This window comes from Psammomys obesus, unplaced genomic scaffold (genome assembly GCF_907164565.1).
Source record: "Psammomys obesus unplaced genomic scaffold, mPsaObe1.curated_primary_1811, whole genome shotgun sequence".
NCBI lineage: Eukaryota > Metazoa > Chordata > Mammalia > Rodentia > Muridae > Psammomys > Psammomys obesus.
In genome coordinates, this window is record NW_026596040.1 from 31,089,786 (window position 1) to 31,110,357 (window position 20,572).

At 37.6% G+C, this 20,572-nt stretch overlaps 1 protein-coding gene across 2 annotated transcripts; it reads left to right on the forward strand.

Moving 5' to 3' along the window:
- The first annotated feature begins 325 nt into the window (after positions 1–325).
- On the forward strand, positions 326–20,278 carry Stard6 (StAR related lipid transfer domain containing 6). 2 transcript variants are annotated; one of them, XM_055622810.1, is made up of 8 exons: positions 326–625; positions 1,469–1,549; positions 3,695–3,788; positions 3,958–4,007; positions 10,026–10,152; positions 14,994–15,111; positions 17,742–17,835; positions 20,047–20,278. In XM_055622810.1, exons 3-8 carry the CDS (start codon positions 3,699–3,701, stop codon positions 20,243–20,245), a joined length of 678 nt encoding a protein of 225 aa, XP_055478785.1. In that variant the 5' UTR covers positions 326–625; positions 1,469–1,549; positions 3,695–3,698; the 3' UTR covers positions 20,246–20,278. The 2 variants fall into 2 exon arrangements, with proteins under 2 accessions (XP_055478785.1, XP_055478786.1); XM_055622811.1 differs by lacking the exons at positions 326–625; positions 1,469–1,549; positions 3,695–3,788; positions 3,958–4,007 and adding an exon at positions 9,392–9,464.
- The last annotated feature ends 294 nt before the right edge of the window (positions 20,279–20,572 follow it).

Genomic DNA, 20,572 nt, shown 5'->3' on the forward strand with positions numbered 1-20,572 from the left:
CCGGACACTGCTCTTCTCCACTCGGCGCCAAGGGCACACTGGGCTGCCTGGGCGGTGGGAGGGCAGTGTGCAGGAGAGACCTGAAGGCGGCCTTAGTAGTTAGTGGGTCCTTGCTCTGTGCACCAGTCTTTCTCAGTGAGCTTTGCGCGGCTTCAGCGTAGCATCCCCCAACACAGGTACCAGTTCAGCCAAGGGCACTCTGCCCACCACGACCTTCCTCGGCGACATCCCCTCCCCACTCCAAAGCCCTGACCCACCTGGGCTTCCATCCAGCTCAAAAACGCTGCAGATTCAGGTCGGACGAACCTGTGATGGGATTTAACAAGCTCTTAGGGGTCCTTTATTCACAGGAAAGAATGGCAGTGACCCAACACGGATTAGGGACCCAGTCGGGCAGCACGGAAAGAGGGAATCATACAAACATAAAGATCACTAACTTCTGTGAACCTGTCTACTAGGCTGGGACAGGATATGAGGTGGAAAGACTAAAATTGCAACTAAGTGCTATAGCAGAAAAGATGCTAGCTCAACATTGGTCTATGTTTGTGTTCCACTGACTCTGTGGCTGAAGGCTCCTTGACTTCCGCCTGGATACGTTCTAGTTCATCCAGTGTTACATCATCAGGTAATAGAACTGTACCTTAGCTGTCTCCCTGTAGCTCTACCCTCTCTACCTTCCTAAACTATACCTTCCTATTTCTCTTTAGCAAATAAAATTGGCAGATGCTTTAAAATGCTGTTCAATAGTTCATTAAACATATCTATTACGGAAATGTGAAATGATTCTAAAATAATAGTACAGCCCATACAGAAACTTACAGCTAGTGATAAATGCCATTAATTGTGAAATTTCTAGGTCAATGTTAGGCAAATCACTAACAAGTAAAAACCTCTGTTTTGTGTTAGGAGAAGCCTATATTGGGGACCAGTGAAACAATGTTTATGGCATGACTAAAAAAAAATTTTTTTTTTCAAACTACATAGTAGTTTGAATAAGAATGGCCCTATAGGTTTACATGTTTGAAAACTTGCTCTCCAGTAGGTAGAACTATTTGGGAAGGATTAGGAAGTATGGCCATGATTGAGGAGGTGTGTCACTGGGAAGCAGGTTTTGAGGCCTCACAAGGCTTGTGTCATTTCCAGTGTTTGTGTCTCTGTCTGCCTCCAACCTGCAAATCAAGATACATGCTCTCAGTGTTCTTGCCATGATGCCTTTGCTCTGTCATGATGGAGTTTAATCCCCTGAAAATATATACCCCAAATTAAACGCTTTCTTTTATAAGTGGCTTTGGTCACAGTCTTTTATCACAACAATAGACAAGTAAGACATACATATTATTTCTACCTAAGGAATGTGTTTTATAATCAAGATATAAAGTGTTAACGGAGGACATTGTGGAGAATTTATAAAATATGTTGACCTAAGTTGTGGATCAAAATATTCTACCTCTATTTTATTCCCTTACAGGTTAACAGATATGGAGATCTCCACGAGGATTTGGAGAACAGTATCAATGGGAACTGAAATTCTGGACTAGATTTGAGAAAGGTAAAGAAACCAGGACTTTTATAGAAAGAGGAGTTGAGGATTCCATAACATACTGTGGTTTTTCTAATGTAAAAGATACCACCTTGCTACTGTGCCTTTCTGGGAAACCAAGCAAGAGAATGTAAATTTATGATCCAACCTAAAGAGTGTTAGGTGAGAGCAAAGGATCTTCCAAATGTGTATGCCTTAAGATATGAGCCAGAGAGCTACCGAGGTGGCTCAGTGGTTACGAGCACTGACTGCTCTTCCAAAGGACTGGGGTTCAATTCCCAGCACCCACATGGCAGCTCACAACTGTCTGTGACTTCAGGATGTAACATTTTCACACACAGACATACATGCAGCCTAATTTAAAAAAAAAAAGGAAAGAAAGAAAGAAAGAAAGAAAGAAAGAAAGAAAGAAAGAAAGAAAGAAAGAAAAGAAAAGAGACCCGGCATGGTGGTGCACACCTGTAATCCCAGCAGGCAAAATCTCTGTGAATTCCAGGCCAGCTTTGGTCTACAAAGCAACGTCCAGGACAGCCAAGCCAAGGCTACACAGAGAAACCCTGTTTCAGGGGGGAGGGAGGTGTATGTGAGCCAGGTGTGGTGGTAAACGCCTGTAATCCCAGCAGCAGCCGGCAGATCCCTATGAGTTTGAGGCCAGCCTGGTCTAGATGTGTTAAGGTGCTTGGAGGCAGTTATTCTAACCTATGGACCACCTTGAACAAAACCCATCACTGCTTCAAGTATTTTTGCATATAATAATTCTCTTAACCTTAGTGGACCCCGTGGGCATCATTATGTCCTTTCTATAAATGTAGGAAGTTGAAGTTCAGAGCCTAAGGATTTTACCAGCTTTAAGTGTCAGAGTCAGGATTTGAATCTAGATGTTACCATGTTCCTTGGAACATCTCTCCAGCTTCCCCTAACTGAAAACTAGTTGATGGGCTAAAGGACCACAATACCACAGCTTGCTGAACACATTCCCAACAGACACAGTGCCTTAATTGATTTTGCTATACTTGACTTCTGTACTTAGTCCCTTTGTTGGCTACTACATATTACCATAGACTAGGTGGCTTATAAAGAGCAAAAGTTCATTTCTCACACCTGTGGAGGCGATACATCTGACAGGTGTGCCATAATGCTTGCTTACTGATCAGGACATTTTTCTGGAATGCAGACTGCTACCTTAGAGCTATGTCCTCAGGGCAGAAGGGACAAGAAAAAGCTGACTGCAGTCTCTTATAAAGACACTAAGTCTTATCCATGAAGTCTCTGCCCTCAGGACCTAATCACCAGCCAGTTTCAGTCTATGAATGTGGAGGAATGAAAACAGTCATTTGCAGTACTTAACCAGCAAGGAGAGATTTAGCAACTGCATTGAAACTGAATCGCTTTGAATATGATCTTGTCTGAATGGTTGACATTCAAGCAGAGGATCCAAGAAAGCATAATCTCGTGAATTTTCCAAGGAGAGAGAAGAGTAAGGACAAAGACCTTGAGAAAGGGCATTTTGGGGTTGTATTTGAGGAATATCCAGAAGATTGATATGATTGTGGCTAGGTGGACAAGAAGATAGTTTATACGAGCATGCTGGATGAGGCCATATATGGCCTCTGCCACTCACTTTACCACGGTTAATGCCAAGAACACATCATGAACAGAGAATGCCACATCCTAAGGCAAATAAGCTCTTTAGAAATAATGGTTTTTTGAAAGACTAGAACATGCCATGCTCCAGGCACTCATTTAACACATTTAGGGCTTTATTTAACACTTTGACTCTATAAGGTGTTACTTAAGTCCTAATTTTACATCAAGAAGAAAGAAGAAATATCCCATACTATGCTTCACACAGGGCAGGGATCAGATTTCACCAAGGTCCCTGATCTCAAAGTCTGGTTTTTACACGTTTGCACATTTTCTCATTTGAAGAAAGAAGTGAATGCACATAATCAAATAATTATTGTGCATTGCTAAATGACAGATATTGTAAAAAATGGTATTAAAATGTAATATAGCATACTTATATTATCAACAACTTGAGAGACTGGACAGAAGAGTGGCTTCAGTTCATGAGTTCAAGACCAGCTTTTGCAACATGGAATTTTTTGTTTATATGATTATATTCTTACCATATTTGTTTTTAAATTTTCACAGGTAGATGGACTATAAGACAATTGCCCAACGAACTGCGGAAGAACTTTTAGCTTACAGTCAAGATATATCTGGTTGGCAAGTGGTTAAAATCTCAGTAAGAAAACAAGTATTTTTCTCAATGAAAGATTACTGTAAAGACATTTTAAAATAATGTATTCTTTTGTAAGCCAGAAAATCATAGTTTTACCTTTGTTTTGCTTTCGGCTTGTTTTGTTTTCTATATCTGACAGTTAATTTATTTCTGGATTTTATTCCCCTTTGAGAAAAAGGTAACTGTTTCCAGCAAGACCTCTAGACTATTCCTCGGAAATCTGTGAGTACATTTTCCCATTTACAGTCATTGTTTTAAGTTCAGTGGCATTACCAAATCTGGAAGTCAACACTACTTTATCAACTAGAACAAACTATTTAACACTCACCAGGAGATGATGTGTGAAGTCATGTGATTGTCATGAAGTACAGTAATCACCTATTGTGCAACAATATCCAGACATGAATACAGTCACAAAGTAAATCCCTTCTGCAGATTACTTGTGTAATGCAGAGCTTTTCACTGGCATGCAGGAGGCCCTGAGATCCCTCCCTAACACCAGAAAACTTGCACAAGGAATTCCTTCTAACTTACTAGGATAGAAAAGTTCTGCATTTCTTACCAACAGTAGCATTCTTCTGATATGTGGAATCGTTCATTTTTTTTCTCAAATCCCCAAAATCCCTGTCTTTTTCTTTCTTATTCATAAGTGCAGATATTTTTCCCTATAAATTGTTTTAAGCATATTTTTAAGGATCGAACTGTTTCAAACACAAGTACACTAAAGATGAATGTGTTGACATATTTTAAAGTTCCTTTTTTTTTTTAGGTGTTCGTTTATAGCTTCTAGTATCACATCTGTTCCTTCATATCACTTGGTTATTACGAAAATCATGAGCAAATTTTTAGAAACCATTCCTTTGATATTCTGTCTTTGTGCATTTGGCTTTTGGTGGGATTTTTGTGGTTGTTTTTTTTTGTCTTTCATCTGACTAAAGTTTACCTGTATTTGTACACCAATGTTTGTGGGTTTGTTGTTGTTTCGATCTGGAGATAGGTCTCACTAACTCAGCTTTTTCTGCTTTAGCCTCCTGCATGCCATTTTCTCTCATTCATTTTAATGAGTATCACAAAAGTAATTTTTTTTTTTTTAGCTAAGCAATAGATGACCCTAACAGCGGTATTTTCGAAAACTAAACTGAGGGCAGGGAAGGTATAAATATATTAAGCCCAAATATACCAGAGAAATGGTCAGCTTGACACAATCTAGAATCACTTAGGATGAGAGTTTCAATGAGGGGCTGAATCAGGGTGTCCATAGGTCTGTCGGTGAGGGATTGTCTTGATAACTTGATACAGGAAGATTCAGGCTACTGTGGGCAACACCATTCTTTTAGCCGGCTTTTGTCATGAAAATTATTTTTCTTTCACATTCAATTATGACTGAGAGTTTGAATGGGTATATTAGACTAGGTTGACAATTGTGATCTTTCAGAGTCTGAAAGTCTTCAGTCCCATCACTTCTTATTTTCGTTTTTTTGAACTGAAAAGCCAGCAGCTGTTCTGATGGCCTGCTTCTGTCTGTGACTTGGCCTTTCTCTTTCACAACTTCTGATATACTTCCTTTGTTCTGTAAATTTGGTGTTTTAATAATGAATGTAATGAATAAGGAAGTTTCTTCTTTGGTTCTGTTTTGTGTTCTGTCTGCCTCTTGTATTTGAATAGGTTCTGTTTCCCTATATTTGCAGAACTTTCTGGTATGTTTTATTAAAAATATTTTGTATGCCTTTTGCCTGAAATTCATCTTCATGTATGCCTTTAATTCATAGGCTTGCCTTTTCATGATTTCCCAAAGTACTTGTATAATCCATTTATGCATTTTTTAAAACTTTTATCATTGTCCCTGAGTGAATGATTCAATTCCTGTCTTTTATCTTCATATCCTGATACTTTCTCTTCCACGTGTTGCCAAAGCTTTCAGTTATACTTTTTATTTACGAATTATGTTTCATTCCATCATCATTTTGATTCTAGTTTTCCTCAGAATTTCTATCTCTTCATTAAATCCTTTTTTTCATATTATGAATTGATTTCATTATTTCATTTAGTTATCAATATCCTCTTGGTAAATATGGGAGTCCTCTTTGAGTTGTTTTACCATATTTATATTCATTCTTTTAAATTCTGTGTCTGGAATTTTGTAGAAGTAATTTTAATTGGGGATCATTACTATGGGATTGGTAATGTTTGGCAGAGTCAAGTTGTCTTGGCTTTGTGTTATGTTCTCATACTGGGATCTACTTATTTGAATTACCGCGTTGGTTAAGATTTTTATTGTTGTTCTCCTAACTTAAGCTGCCTTTCTTCTGTCTGTATATCTAGTCAATGAAGTGTTTGGGGGAGACTAGATTGCAGTACAGTTATGATGATATTTTAATCTGTTACACTGGTGCTCCAGCACAGGGTTCTATCTATATTCTACCCTTGTGGGTTAAGTATTATTTGTAGCCCAAGTCACTATCCAGTAGTTAACCCACTCTAAAAATAAACTAGCAAAACAACCCTTGTTTTATGTTAATTTGAGGAGTCAAGGGACCCTCATAGTACTATGCATACTAATATTGTTAGTATGAATGGAAAAGGAAAGAAAAAAGATGTAATCATTCACAATGAAACTAGTGATGGGTATTAGGTTGTTAGATGGGAAGTTGAGAAGAGGGCCACATGCGGGAGTGGAAAGAATTGCAGTAAAGGGGAAATGGTATAGGTTTCTGAGGAATATTTCACCAGATATCATACACCAGGCCATCTTCTAGACTTGAGGAAAAGTAACAATAACAAGAATGAATACAGAAAAAGGGAAAGAAATTAAAAATAAATAAATAAAATAAATAAGGGATAGGAAAAGGTTCAAACAATAGGTGGCACTATTGTTCTGCTACAGGGCTTGCTGAGCTGACATAGCCAAGGAATGCAGGAGGAAGGAGGAAGGGCAAGGTGGAATTAAAGATATGAAATGCTGGTGGACAAAGCCCAGCCTCGTTCTGACAGGGTTAGGAGCAGCTGGTGTCTGCAGGCTGCCCCAAGCATTGCTTAGTTCCAAACTAACCTTTTTGTTGTATATGTGTGTTCTTTTCTTGTGAAAGATTCCTGCTCAGTTTATTGGCCCATTTATTGATTGGCTTGGAAGGCTTTGGTGTTTAAGTTTTGCAGTTTTTATAGAGTATAGGTACTAAGGGATTGAAATATAGCTGACCATGATCCTCTCACTCTGTGGGCTGCTGCTCACTCAGTGGGTTTTCTTTGCTGTGCAGGAGCTTTTTAATTCCGTGTCGATTCTTATGGCTGTTTGCCGTGCTGTCGGAGTTCTGTTCGGATATTTGTTTCCTATGCTTGTGTACTTGAGTGTTTTCCTTTTCCGGTTTCAGATTTTTGTGTCTTACATTAAGGATTTTGATCGAGTTTGAATTGATTTTTGTGCAAGGTAAGACATACAGACTTCATTTCATTCTTCTGCAGGTTAATATTCTGCTTTTTGAGCACCATTTATCTAAAAAGCTGTCCCTTTTCAAGTGTATATTTTTATTAATTTTATCAATTTAGATTTTATTACTCTCAGTTAGTTGGTATATTTTATTCTTTTCAAACAACCAACTTGACTGACTAATAATTCTCTGTATTGTTCTTTGGAGCAGGGACCCTGTGTTGCTGAGCCATTCACATTTGCTAGTGAATTTCAGGGGCTAATCTCTAGTCTCCTCCAGCACTTGGTGTTCCCATGGTGCCTGGGATAGATCACTGCCCGGACTGTAGAAGGAGAGGAGGATAATAATGAGCAGCTCAATTTCAGCTTTGCATACCCATCCTCTGTCACTTACCTGAGTTCTGCTGGAGACACTTCAGCTAGATTTGGGTTCCGAAAGAACACTGGAGTCCTTACAGCACCTTCCTCTGCAGTCACGAGTTCAAAGCTAACTCACTAACTTTGGTTTTAGTAAGAATGTATTTTTAAAACAGACTAGAGAAGTGTCCGAGAGAGAAGGTTTTGATTAGCTTCTCAATGGTATGATGGTACCCTGCTGCTGCTGCCACCATCTCTCAGGGGATTACGTGAAAGACTCTCTGTTCATGCTCATACATCCCATTGTTCACCCAGTGCCCAAGGCAGAGTCTCAAAATACAGTTTAGTTTTGGCCACTTCCCTGTATAAAATCCTTTAAAGAATGTCTTTCACATCTAAATAAGATGCAAACATTTCATCTCCACCTCCAAGTCACTCTCAGTCCCTCCTTTCCTATCACAGCCTTCTCTTTCTCCCTCTGTTACATTTACAAGAGATCTGTTGTCAGATTCCTGCACTGAGCCGTAGAGCCTTAAGAGTTTTAGGTTTTTTGTTTTTGTTTGGGAGCTTTTGTTTGTTTGTTTGGCTTTGCATACATCCCACATCATATCCCTCCAAAGCTAATGTCAGTTTTGATTGCCAGGGTTTCAGTTTCACTATGTCCTCTTCAGAATGACCTTCCTGCCTTCCTGGCCAAATGTCCCACATGTGCACACTCAGTCCCTGCTTAATATTTGGCTGTTGTAACCTTCAAAGGGGACACCTATGGGATTTATTTTTAATTCATTATAATGTCTTACTAGAATATGAAGTGGTGTGCGCAGGAACTTGAATAGGAATGAGCCTAGAAATAAGTCACCCTTGTGTTTTGTGGTAACCCTACACCACAACACTGCCTGCCACATAGACACATGATAAATATTTATTTAATAAATGTTCAGTGTTAAATACACCTGCATTATAAGATGTGATCTATATATTTTATCAGCATTTGTGGTTTTTTAAATAATTTACTGTCCCAAAATGACTTGTGGCTTTGAGTGCTTTGTTCTATGCATCAGAAGAAAGCACATCATTGAGCTGAGATGGCTCAGTGGTTAAGAGCACTGTCTGCTCTTCAGATAGGTTCTGGGTTCAATTCCCAGCACCCACATGGCAGCTCACAACTGTCTGTAACTCCAGTTCCAAGTGTCTGACACCCTCACACCAATTTATATAAAATAAAAATTAAAAAAAAAATTAAAAAAAAAAAAAAAAGAATTCCTTGTCTGAGCAAATCATAGAAGCCAGTCAGATGCAAGGGCCCTGCCTGTAATTCTGGCTTTAGCATTCAGGAAACTGAGGAAGGAGGCACTCATGCTGAGATCACCCTGAGCTTTATGAAAAGTCCCACAGCCTGGGTTACATAGCTTCACCCTGTCTCAGTAAAAGAAAGCACAAGTTGAGGGCAAAAATTTCCCATACTACTTTTCTCTCTAACTAATCATGGCATTTTAGCTCTTATGTTTTCTGAAAAAAAAATTTAATATTTTAGAAACTTAAAAGTTTTGCCTCTCCATCTCCCTTTTCTGAAGAATAGGGGAGGGAGGGTAGGATTGGAAACAGAGGATGGGGAAGCTAAAGTGAATAAATACATTTTTTAAACAGTTTTGCCTCAAAACATCTATTCTCTGTCTTTGAAAAAAATGGATGAAAGAGTAAGGGCGTAGTCATACTCTTCTGATTTCACTTCCAGCTGGAAACCTTCTACTAATAGTGGATTTGGATCAAGTTTTTCCCCAACACCTTAATTTTTTGCTGGATAACAATATCACACAAGGTTTGAAAGCCATTGTCAATAAAGACGTGATCACAACACAGGACCCACACATGCCGGGGAAGTTCTCTACCAGTGAGCAGTATCCGCAAACCATCTTTGTACTTTTTGAGACAGTGTTTCACTAAGTTGCCCAGTCTGGTCTTGAACTCACCTTCTGGCCTAGTCAGAAATTATATGTAATGATTCTCCTGCCTGCTCACCCTCACACACACACACGCACACGCACACCAAGTAGCTGAGATTGTAGGCCTGTGCCACCATGCCTGGCTAGGAAAGTAAATTTTGAAATAATTGCTTCAGTGCGTATTTAAGTAAGCTATGCTAGTTTCCTACTCAGTATATTATAGTGAATAAAATTATTTAAAATACTGTATACATTTCCCTTTAGAACACGTATCTAAAGAATCTCAAGTATAAATGAATTTTGTGCTTAAACTTAGATCTCATCCCCAACATATTTCATCATATATATGCAAATACTAAAAAGAATTCAAAATAAAAAGCATCTTAGGTCACAAGTGTTTTAGGTATGGGACACTCAAAATCTCACAATTGTTTGTTTGGTATCTTTAATTTCAATAGTAGTGTATCTTCAGCTTAAGCTAAATTTTTGAAGTTTTCTTAACTTTGGCAACCATAGATACCGTATTGAAGGAATAATTCCAGAATCAACAGCTAAGCTCTCTGACTTCCTCTATCAGCCTGAAAACAGAGTGACATGGGATAAATCGTTGAAACGGTACAATGTGATACACAAGATTGACTCGGTAATTTGATATTTAATAGTAAATAATTGTTTACTGTATTACTATAATTTTAATTTTTAATATTTTAATGAGTTAAGTTTATTTAAATTGTGTAGTATTGAATATATGTCTTATAGACACAAATTAGCTGCTTTTTTGAATTACAGGGTTGGGGATTGAAGTAAGGGTCATTTGCATGCGAAGTAAACTCCATAACTCTGAATACTGCCCCAACACACCAATACCCATATACCACTAATGCTATTAAAATCTATGGGAGAACAGATCCTGCCTAGGCTGTTCTCAACCTCTGTTTTCTGAGTAATAGAATTATAAGCATGGACCACTACACCTAGCTGAAATGTTATAAAGGCCTTAAAATATTGATTTTTTTATTAGTCCAGAATTTAATTCCAATTAGTTTTCTTCAGTTTGTAAATAATTATCACATTCCTGATATGGCAGTCTCTTGTTGATATGTACTTTTTGCTATGAGGGAATTAAACTTAGCTATCCACCTCTGTTATATGGAAACAAGTTTTAACAGGCCTTGTTGATAAGGAGTCAAGAGTTATTTTGGGGGAATGGTATATACACATGAGTGCAGGTGCGCAAGGAGGCTAGAGCCGTAGAACCCTCATGAAGCTGTAGTTACTAGAGGTTGTGAGCTGTCTGATGTGGGTGCTGGGAACCAAACTAGGCTGTGTCTCCTGCAAGAGCAGCGTATGCTATTATCCACTGAGCCATCTCTCCAGCCATGGGTTTGGGGTTTTATTGCTGCTGCTCTGGTTTTTAATAAGCCTTTATGATCCCAGTGCTTCCTACACTGGCTAGCCTAGAACTGAGCATTCTCCTTCCTCCTCAGTGCTGTGACTACAAGTGTCATGATTAAGTTTAGTTTGTAGATATGGCATTAGAACACATGTACATGTCGATACGTACCAAAAGGATATAAGAAACAGCAGGTGCTGATAAATATTAAAGACAGGGACTGGTGAGTTAGCCTAATGGGTGATGCAAGTATAAGGACCTAAATTGGAATCCCAAGAACCCATGTTAAAAAAAAAAAAAAAGATGGTTACAGTAGCAATTAACCTCTGTACTCCCATGGGGGGAGATGAGAAGCTGAAACAGGAGAAGTCCCAGAACTCATAAACCAGATAGCCTGTAATATATAGTAACAAACAGCAAAGAGGTCTTTTCTCAATCAAAGTGAATTGCAAGAATGGACAACCAAAGTTGTCCTCTAACCTCCACACATGCACTGTTGTAAACACACACACAAATACACACACACTAATAGAAAAGGCAAATCAAAACATTTTTGAAAGACTCAGGACAAAGTATGAACTAATGAACATTTTATCTAGCACATAGACAAAAAACCATACAGAGAACATTTTTGTGACTTCTATTTAGGCATGACATGCAAACTCATGAAGTGTTTCATATTTTAAAATGTGTGCAATAAAAATATAAATAGTCATGCAACATGAAAATCAAAATAAAGTGATCTAAAGCTCATTAATCCTATAGTAATGGATTTCTATTGAAAATAACAGACAAATTTTCAAAAAATTTAAGAATTATGAATACATTCAGAAAATTCAATAAGGATACAAATACCAGAAAGAATTTTAAGACAAAAATAACTCTTCAATGAAGTTCAAGAAAACAAACAGCTGAATAAAATAAAGAAGACAATGCAGGATATGAAAACAAATTTCAATAAAGCTCTAAAGTCTTTAAAGAAAACCCTTGAAGATATGAAGCTGAAAATAAAGATTCAAAGTCAAGTGAAAAACCCAATTAAAAAATAGAATGTATCATACAGAAGATAGAATAGTAGAGCTTGATGATAAGATAGATAAGAACTGAATCACTCAGTTAAAAATAATTGTAAGTGTAATTGGAATATGTGAGATCTGCTTCAAATTATGGGTACAGTAGGAAAATTCCATACCAAAGGCCTAAAAAATATTTTCAGTGAAATCATAGAAGAAAATTTCCCAAATCTAAGTAAAAAAATGAGTATCCAGAAACAAGAAGCATATGGAACACCAAGTAGAACCAGAAAAGAAACTCTTCCTATAGTATTGTAGTTAAAGCACTAAATACACAGAAAAAAAAAAAAACATTCAAAGATCGAGGTTACATGCAAAGATAGTTATATGAGAACGACAGCTGACATTTCAATGGAAGCATTAAAATCCAGAAGAGCAGGTTCTGAAAGACCATAGATGCTAAATCAGATCAGGATGTCCAACAAAATTTTCAGTGACAATTGAAGGGGACAAAAGAAGAAATTGGTGAGAACAGTTAGGAAGCTATCAGAGCAATCTAAGTGAACTCTTAGTGGTTTGCGCCAGGGTGATAGCAGTATGAAGCAAGGGAAGTCATTGAAGGGAAGGATTGAAGATACAGTCCAGAGATGGACTCAGCAGGATGTCCTGACAGAGGAAGAAATAACCAAAATTAAGTTCTAACAGGACTGTGGTTAGACAACTAAAGTTATTCTAGAAAACTGTAGAACTATGTACTTAAAATTGGTGAATTTATCATAGGTAATCTAAAAACAAACAAACAAAAAAGCACTAAGTCTTCTGGCAGGCAGAGGAATTGCACTGGACGCCAGCCTGGGTTTTTTGATGAGGGCAGGCCAGTCTAAGCTTCATACGGAGACTCTTCCTGAAATAAACTCTAGGATGGAGAGCATGTCTAGCTCAGAGTTAAAGCTCTTGCACATCAAGCATTGGGACCAGGGTTTGATCCCCAGCACTGCAAAAGAAAGAGGAAAAACTGTTGCTAGGGCTTTAGCTCAAAGAAGTATTATATGGCAATGGGGACTAATTTTCATGATTTTTATAACTGAATATTTGTAGACTTCTAGATCCATGAGTCTTTGGCTTTTTAAGTCTTCAAAACAAGCTAAAGAGCAAATGTCTTTCATGTGTGTTCCTCATATTATAATTAGGCCTCTGTAATTTTACCTGTTTTTCTCAAACTTACCTTAAGCCTAGAAAGAAAGAGAGATTCACTGTATCTGTAAAAAAAATCTTACATTCCAATCCTCATAAAATAAAAGTTAATCACATCTATGATCTTTTTTATATTTGAGCAGTGAGGTAGAGAAACAGTGAGCTTCACTAATGCAAACACAGACATGAGACTTTGTCATTCACCATTGTGTGGCACTGACGAGAAGGGTCCGGTCCATTGGCAGTTCAGAAATGTCTGCTGTTATTGCAAGTCAGTGGGAAAGAATGCTAATTTGGCACTAAAAAACTTAAAAAGCAGACTGAAGTGGTGTGACTTGCCCAACAATTCTACAGCAAATATGTGGCAAGAGTTAGACTTCGTATCTAGTTCCTGCCCTGTCCAGTCAGTACTCCATAGTACCTCTGAAGGATGTCATTATTTCACTTTCCTTTCCATATTTATAATATTTCACCTCCAGAAATGCTAACTGCCTGTTATGCAGACCATGGATGAGGAAAGAATTGTCATTCTTGGAGACATATGTGCAATACAATGGGCAAACGAGGTAAACAGTAATGTAAAATCATAAATCGTGGATCAGGAGAAGAGGGCATAGTACTACACAGGGCAACATGAAAATTGATTAAATAGCCAGAAACTCTGGAAGGCAGGCTTGTGGTGCTAAGGTGTTATGTAGCAGTTTTCTCCAAGATAAAGCCTTCCATCTTGGAGAGAAATTTCTTGAGATATGGGCTGTAAAAAGGGAAAGTAAATAGGCTATTTTATGATAGGATGTTTACAAATAAGTGAAAAATCAGTGTTCTAGTGAAATATTCTGTCCTTGAGAGAAGCTCTGTTAAGACAGGAAGGAAGCTATGCAAAGTAGCTTCAGGAAGTCCCTGAAAATGACCAGATTCGGTAGGCTTCTCCCTCCACATGAGTATGTGAGCAGTAAAGACTGCTGAGAATTGCTCAGAGAAGCCAAGCAGCATGAGAGAAGCAGAGAACTGCCCAATTGCCTGGAAGAAACAAGGAACAGCTGAGCTGCCTGGAAGAGTTAGATAAACAGAGCCACCTGGAAAGGAGCTGCCTGCAGACTGGCTGTGCAGAGTTCAGTTCCAAGTTTCTAGTTTTTATGACCTGTTATCCATGCTGGGGTGGGCCTTGGTGGCAGCTGTCTTTGAGTCATTTCTCCTCCTGTAAATAACCCTAATAAAACTCATTGGTTCACCAAATTGGACTTTGGTGTAGCCTTACATTGGTCTGTCATGGATTCCCTCTTTGGGGTGAGTAGACCTGTGTTTATGTCTCCCCAGAAGAAGTCTGCCATGCAACACAGGCCAGCAGAAAGCTGAAATTCTCTGACAGGGATAAGTAGTGACTGTGGGTCCTTTTAGTAAGGATGGCTGTTGGACTCTGGAAGAGCTTATCTGAAGCATTCTAAATCTAGTTTCACTGGATTGTAAACACTGGTCTTTAATTTTTAGGCCTAAAGTGTCAAATCAATGTATTTTCAGGATATTTTTACCTACCCAACATAGACGGACAGACAAAATAGGGCTATATGGAAATCTGAGAACCTGGCTTCTAAACTTCTTTCTAGCTGTACATATGGTTTCATCTGATGGGCCTTGCCTTCTCCATCTACAAACAGACTGAATGATCTTCATATTCCTCACTGAATGTGTGCTCTCATAATTATGACTTGAATGTTCTTTTACACTAAAAATGCAGACTGATTTGGTGAGACAGCCTTACCACTTCTTTTAAACGTTATGATTTTTCCAAAGACAGGCTAAGCACCCATGATGAAGTTCTTTAAGGAACAAAGAATCATTATCATTCAGTAATTCTTGCGATCTTTATGGTTTGATTTGTTGCAGGACACGTTTGTATGCCACACCATTACACACAGTTTTGCCATGGGCTCAATTTCCTCCAGAGACTTTATCGACTTAGTGTACATCAAGCACTATGAAGGCAATATGGACATTATCTGTAGTAAGTTGAAACATTTTGCCCATGTTTTAGTGTCATTGTAACTCTTTTGCCATTAATAGTATTTATAGTTTAGACGAAACTATATTTTCTTTGTTTGTTTATTCCGTGCAACCAAAAATCTTGTCATGTGCACAGGCTAAGTATTTTACATAACCATGAGGTGCTGTTTAGCTAAGTTCCTCCTGGACTTTTACAGTATGAACTATGGACTCAATACAGATAGATTACTGTAAGCTAAAATTTCAACGTATACATTTTCAATCCAATGAAAGAAAACTAGCATATTTATCTATATCTATATAATTTTACACTTGGCTTGTTTAAAATAGGCAGAAATAATAATTGCTACACTATTGAGTATCAAATATGAAAATACTGAATACTGCTGGATGGGTCTTTCCGTGAATGTGCTTATAATCTCTTCTAGGGAATGCAAGTTTTGATATAACTGCCCTGCCATGCAGTAATGTGACTCTATAAAATGCAAATCTATCATTTGTGCTAACTTGTGTTACTGTATCAAAACCCTTTCACACCATAAGGGTTTGGACTCGGAAAGTTTAATATTGAATGTGGTGAAAGTACTTTGGCAGGGTAATGGCGAAGATCCCAGTTTTCCTCTTGAACCTGATTTAATACTGTAATTTCTATCAATGTTCCCTCTGCAGTAAGCTACTCAAGGACAGAGAGTGAAGCTGTATTGTTACATCCCCACACTTACTATGGGATGACACCAGTGTTTGGTTTCACAGACAAAACTTCTCAGCCTTCTGACTCAAAGCCAGTTCTTGGGGTCCTTACAGAATATTACTAAAGACAAATGTTATTGCTGTATACATGTTTTAATCGTTTTTTTCAGAGTTACCACATATAGAATGTTTTCACAGACTACAAATTTTTGCCTTTTCTGAATTGTATATCTATAATTTTCCATATTTTGAAACAAGCCATTTCTAGCCCTTATTAATAGTCAGAGGGAAGGTAAAATAGAAGCTGTAGTTTAAGCTTAGCGACATAGTGCTAACTAACACAGCCACATGGGGCCATAGGCTCGATCCTAGCATAGTAAAATAATAAATGAAAATATATCAAGTCGGACATGATGGCTCATGCCTTTAATCCTAGCACTTAGGAGGCAGAGGCAGGATGATCTCTAAGAATTTGAAGCCAGCCTTGTATACATAATGAGTTCCAAGCCAACCAGGAGTATTTATTGAGATCCTATCTAAAAAATAATAAATAAAACATCAGCTAAGTTTAAACCAGCAACTAGAAATAGCCATTAATTTTGTCCAGCAACAAAGCTAAATTTTCTGTAAGAAATTTCCAGTGAATAAATTTTCAATGAATCATCAGTTTTCTTCCCAGTGTTTTTAAAGCTTACCCTGCACCTTGCTCTGAGCTACATATTTTATATTCATAATCTCACTAAGGATAAAACTGAAGTTTCCAGAAACTAAGCAGTGAAAATATTGATTTCCATATCTAATAAGCAACTGGATTTTAAACTGCAGTCTTTATGATTTTTCAAAGTCATGCCTCACAAAAGACTTATGCTCTTTGTAAACTATAACAGCTTTCAAAAAAGAAATATCAGTATATCTCCATATTTCTTTTTAAGCCAGAAACATCGTTTCTTTATTCCTTGTGTTAAATTATCCAAACACAATTGCACCTTCGCTGTCAGGTGTGTCTTACATTCTTTTTTTCTTTTTTTAAATATTATTATTATTATTATTATTAATTACACTTTATTCATTTTGTACCCCCATAAGCCCCTCCCTCCTCCCCTCCCGGTCCCACCCTCCCCCCCTTTCTGCATGCATGCCCCTCCCCAAGTCCACTGATAGGGGAGGTCCTCCTCTCCTTCTTTCTGATCTTAGACCATCAGTTCTCATCAGAAGTGGCTGCATTGTCATCTTCTGTGTGTCTCCATATTTTAAATGGAAAAACTACTTGCGTATTACTTCTGGGCGGTACCGTCATCCCAGCATCACAGGCTGTGTTTAGAAAGGAGCTCAAAGAGGAGCATTCACCCAGCCACACTGCCCTGCACCAGTGCCTTACTGTGCATTCTGAATAGGCTTCATTTAAATCCTTTAGGAAAACCCATATTCTCTGGCTGTAGCAAAAGTTATATTTTTTAAACTATTTTTAGAGAATATATAATTATCATAAATGTAATCATGGTCACCTCCCTTCACTGCAATATGCATATCATTCTGCATAATTAATTACTAGGACAAATTCTACTAATTTTTAATTAAACTTTGAAATTAGTACATGGAATTAACAGAAGAAGGCATTTAAAGTGTCTAAGTATGTCAGTAGTTTCATAGAAAATAAAAAATATTAACAAAAGTCAAGGAGTCCCTGACCCCATCAAAACAATCTATTCACACTACACTCTTTTGTTTCAAGCCTCGGAAAATAAGATGATGATCCTTTTAAAGAGTTTTGCTTGTATAAAAGATTATAAGCATCTTTAGGAACACTAATACAGATAAATGCACACTGTGAAACTACGACTAACATTGAAGTTAAGTGCTGTCATATTTTGTAATTACGCTTCTAGAAATAATATTTTTGTCTTGGTGAACTCGGTCTCATTTCAGTCTTTTTAACCACAGCCAGCAGTGTGGACTTCCCAGGCTATCCTCCAACTTCACATTATGTCCGTGGTTATAATCATCCTTCCGGCTGTGTGTGCTCACCTCTGAAAGAGTAAGTCTTATTTGTACTTGTTTATTTTAACAAGATTTTTCACTTCAACATATAATTCACTTCACTTACCAATGGAAATAGGTGCCAACCTATTTTGTTGGAAGAGAAAACTGGTTCCTAAAAGCAATCTTAAAATGACTTTTTTTTATATTTTTGTCTTAAATGTAAATATAAAAATATATTAGAGGTTTCTGGGCATAATGAAACACATAAATATTTTTCCACAGCTAAACCTTCCATGATGTTTATATTTCTCCATTAAAAATTAAAGGATTTTGAGCATACGGATATATAAAAGACAGTAACTGGATGTAGGAGAGAGAGAGAGAACTGTGTAACAATAATTGAAGCAGAGGTCATAAACTCGAGAAGCAGTAAGAGTGGGAGAAGAACATGGGAAGTGCTAGATGGGGCAGAGGTAGAAATGATGTAGCTACGGGACTCCTGTATTTTCATTAATAATTCTAAAATGAAATAAAAATTAAATATTTTGTTTTCCCTAGTGCTTTCTGTATTGAACTGAAGAGCTTAGACCTATTTTACACGTTAGCAGACTGACATTGCTGCACGTAGTTGTAACAGGAATACTATAGGCTCTTTCCATTTATTTGTCAATCTTGAGTCTGTGGCCAAGATCTTGATTCCCTAGAAGAACAAAGCAAATGAATTGGTGCTCCAAATGAGTGAGGAGAATCAACTCTTGACTGTTACAATTGGGCTCCGCCTGCTGTCCTGCTGGGTGAACAGCACAATCCCATTTACACAGATTGGAGAAAGATGGTGACAGAAACCAAAGTGCTCTGTCTTCTCCTTCCACGCAGTCTAATGTTCTGGACAGTGGCATATGTAGCCAAGCTGGGCGGAGCCCTTGTAAAACACAGTGTCCATACCGACTTACTCGCCAGCAGCAGCAGAAAGGCTTTCTTATGTGTGTGACCCCATAGTAAACTCATGCCAAGCTTTAGGACTGACAAAAATAGTCTAGACTCTTCGTAAGAATACACAAAAATGGTGACACTCCCACCAGTTACTGCAATTTTAGAATCATTCTGTGAAGCTCTGTATGCCTCCATATTTTCAAGTTGACCTAGAATTTTACATAGACACACTTTGTATCAGATCCTGAATGTTGATGTACTTAAATGGATCTCTAGCCCTCATAATGCATTTAATAGAATCTATCTACCACAACTTGAGCCAGCCATTACACTGCTCGTTACAAAATGCATAAAGCCTTTATCGCTTTATTGGCTGGAGCCTTTGGATCACTCTTTTCTTCCATAGGAGTTAGAGTTTTCAAATGTGTTTTCTGTAGCCATAGCATCTAAGGAGTAAACCTATGTATGTTTTAAGCTGGGTGTGGTACTATAAGACAGTGATCCTAGGACTTGGGAGGGGAAAGCAGGGGGACGGCTAGCCTGAGATGCACCAAAACTCAGTCTCAGAGAAGGAGAATTAATGAAAGCAGTTATATAAATATTATGTTGGCTTGGCTTGTCCGATTTTGATGTGATGGTTTTCATTTTATCTTATTATATGTTATTTTATACTGTTTTGTTGTTGTTGTTGCTGTTGTTGTTATCTCCTAGAAGCCTTTTCTTTTCTAATGAGAGAAATAAAACAGACTAGATCCAGATGGAAGAGTAGGTGGGGAGAAACTGGGAAGAGTGGAGGGAAGGGAACCTGTATTCAGATTATATTGTATGAAAAAGGAATATGTTTAATAAAAAGGAAAAATATAAATATATCTCACTGAAGAATCTGCACATATATGGGAACATATGTATATAATTTTCCCTGTTTATTTCATTTTTAATAAAGGCAGACATTGTGTTTCTTATTGGGTAAATAGTTTACATATATAATGGTGCTATATAAAGTTTATAAATGCTGCATAAACATGATTAGAATAATTGTTCAGAAAAAAAGAAAAAGTATGCATTATGAGGGTTGTGTATCCACTCAAAGAATCAAAGAAATAACAAAAGGAAGGGTATTTAAACTAAAAAGTTAATATACCTTTTGAATAGTTTTTATAAGGATGTGATCTCAGGTCATTCTCCCTCCCCACCTCCTTTAGTTAACTATCTTGTCATATGCACTATAGAAAGAATCGAAGAGAATTTAAGAATCCTGCCTTCTATGAACTTGCCATTTCATAAGATCAAATTAAGAATGTTTTATCTTTTGTAACTCTTCATTTGCTTACAGAAACCCAGCATATTCCAAGTTGATGGTGTTTGTCCAGACAGAAATGAAAGGAAAAGTGCCCCTCTCGATAATTGAAAAATCCATGCCTTCCAACTTAGTGAGCTTCTTCCTCAACGCGAAAGATGGCATAAAGGCATACAGAAGTCTGTCAGCACGTGAACATCTCAATGGGCACTCATCAGCACACAAAAAGAAATAAAGCCGTTCTGTTAATAAATCATAGAGATTTCCGATAGCACAAACTGCTAGTAAGTGTAGTCTGTTACTGCAGATGATGGCTGAGTCACCATGCATAAATCTGTTCTATGTCTCTAGACATTATTCTTGAACAGAGTGCTTGAATGTCTTGTCAAAATAAGAACTTCACTGTACAGGAAGCTCCATTAAATATAGCTTTACTTTCACATAACATTAAATAATGTGCTATTAATAAACTTTGCCCATCTGAATATGCTCCACATTCAGGTCATGAAAAACCAGATACCAGCAGCAGATAGCATTAATTAGAAATTAATCAAATATTCAT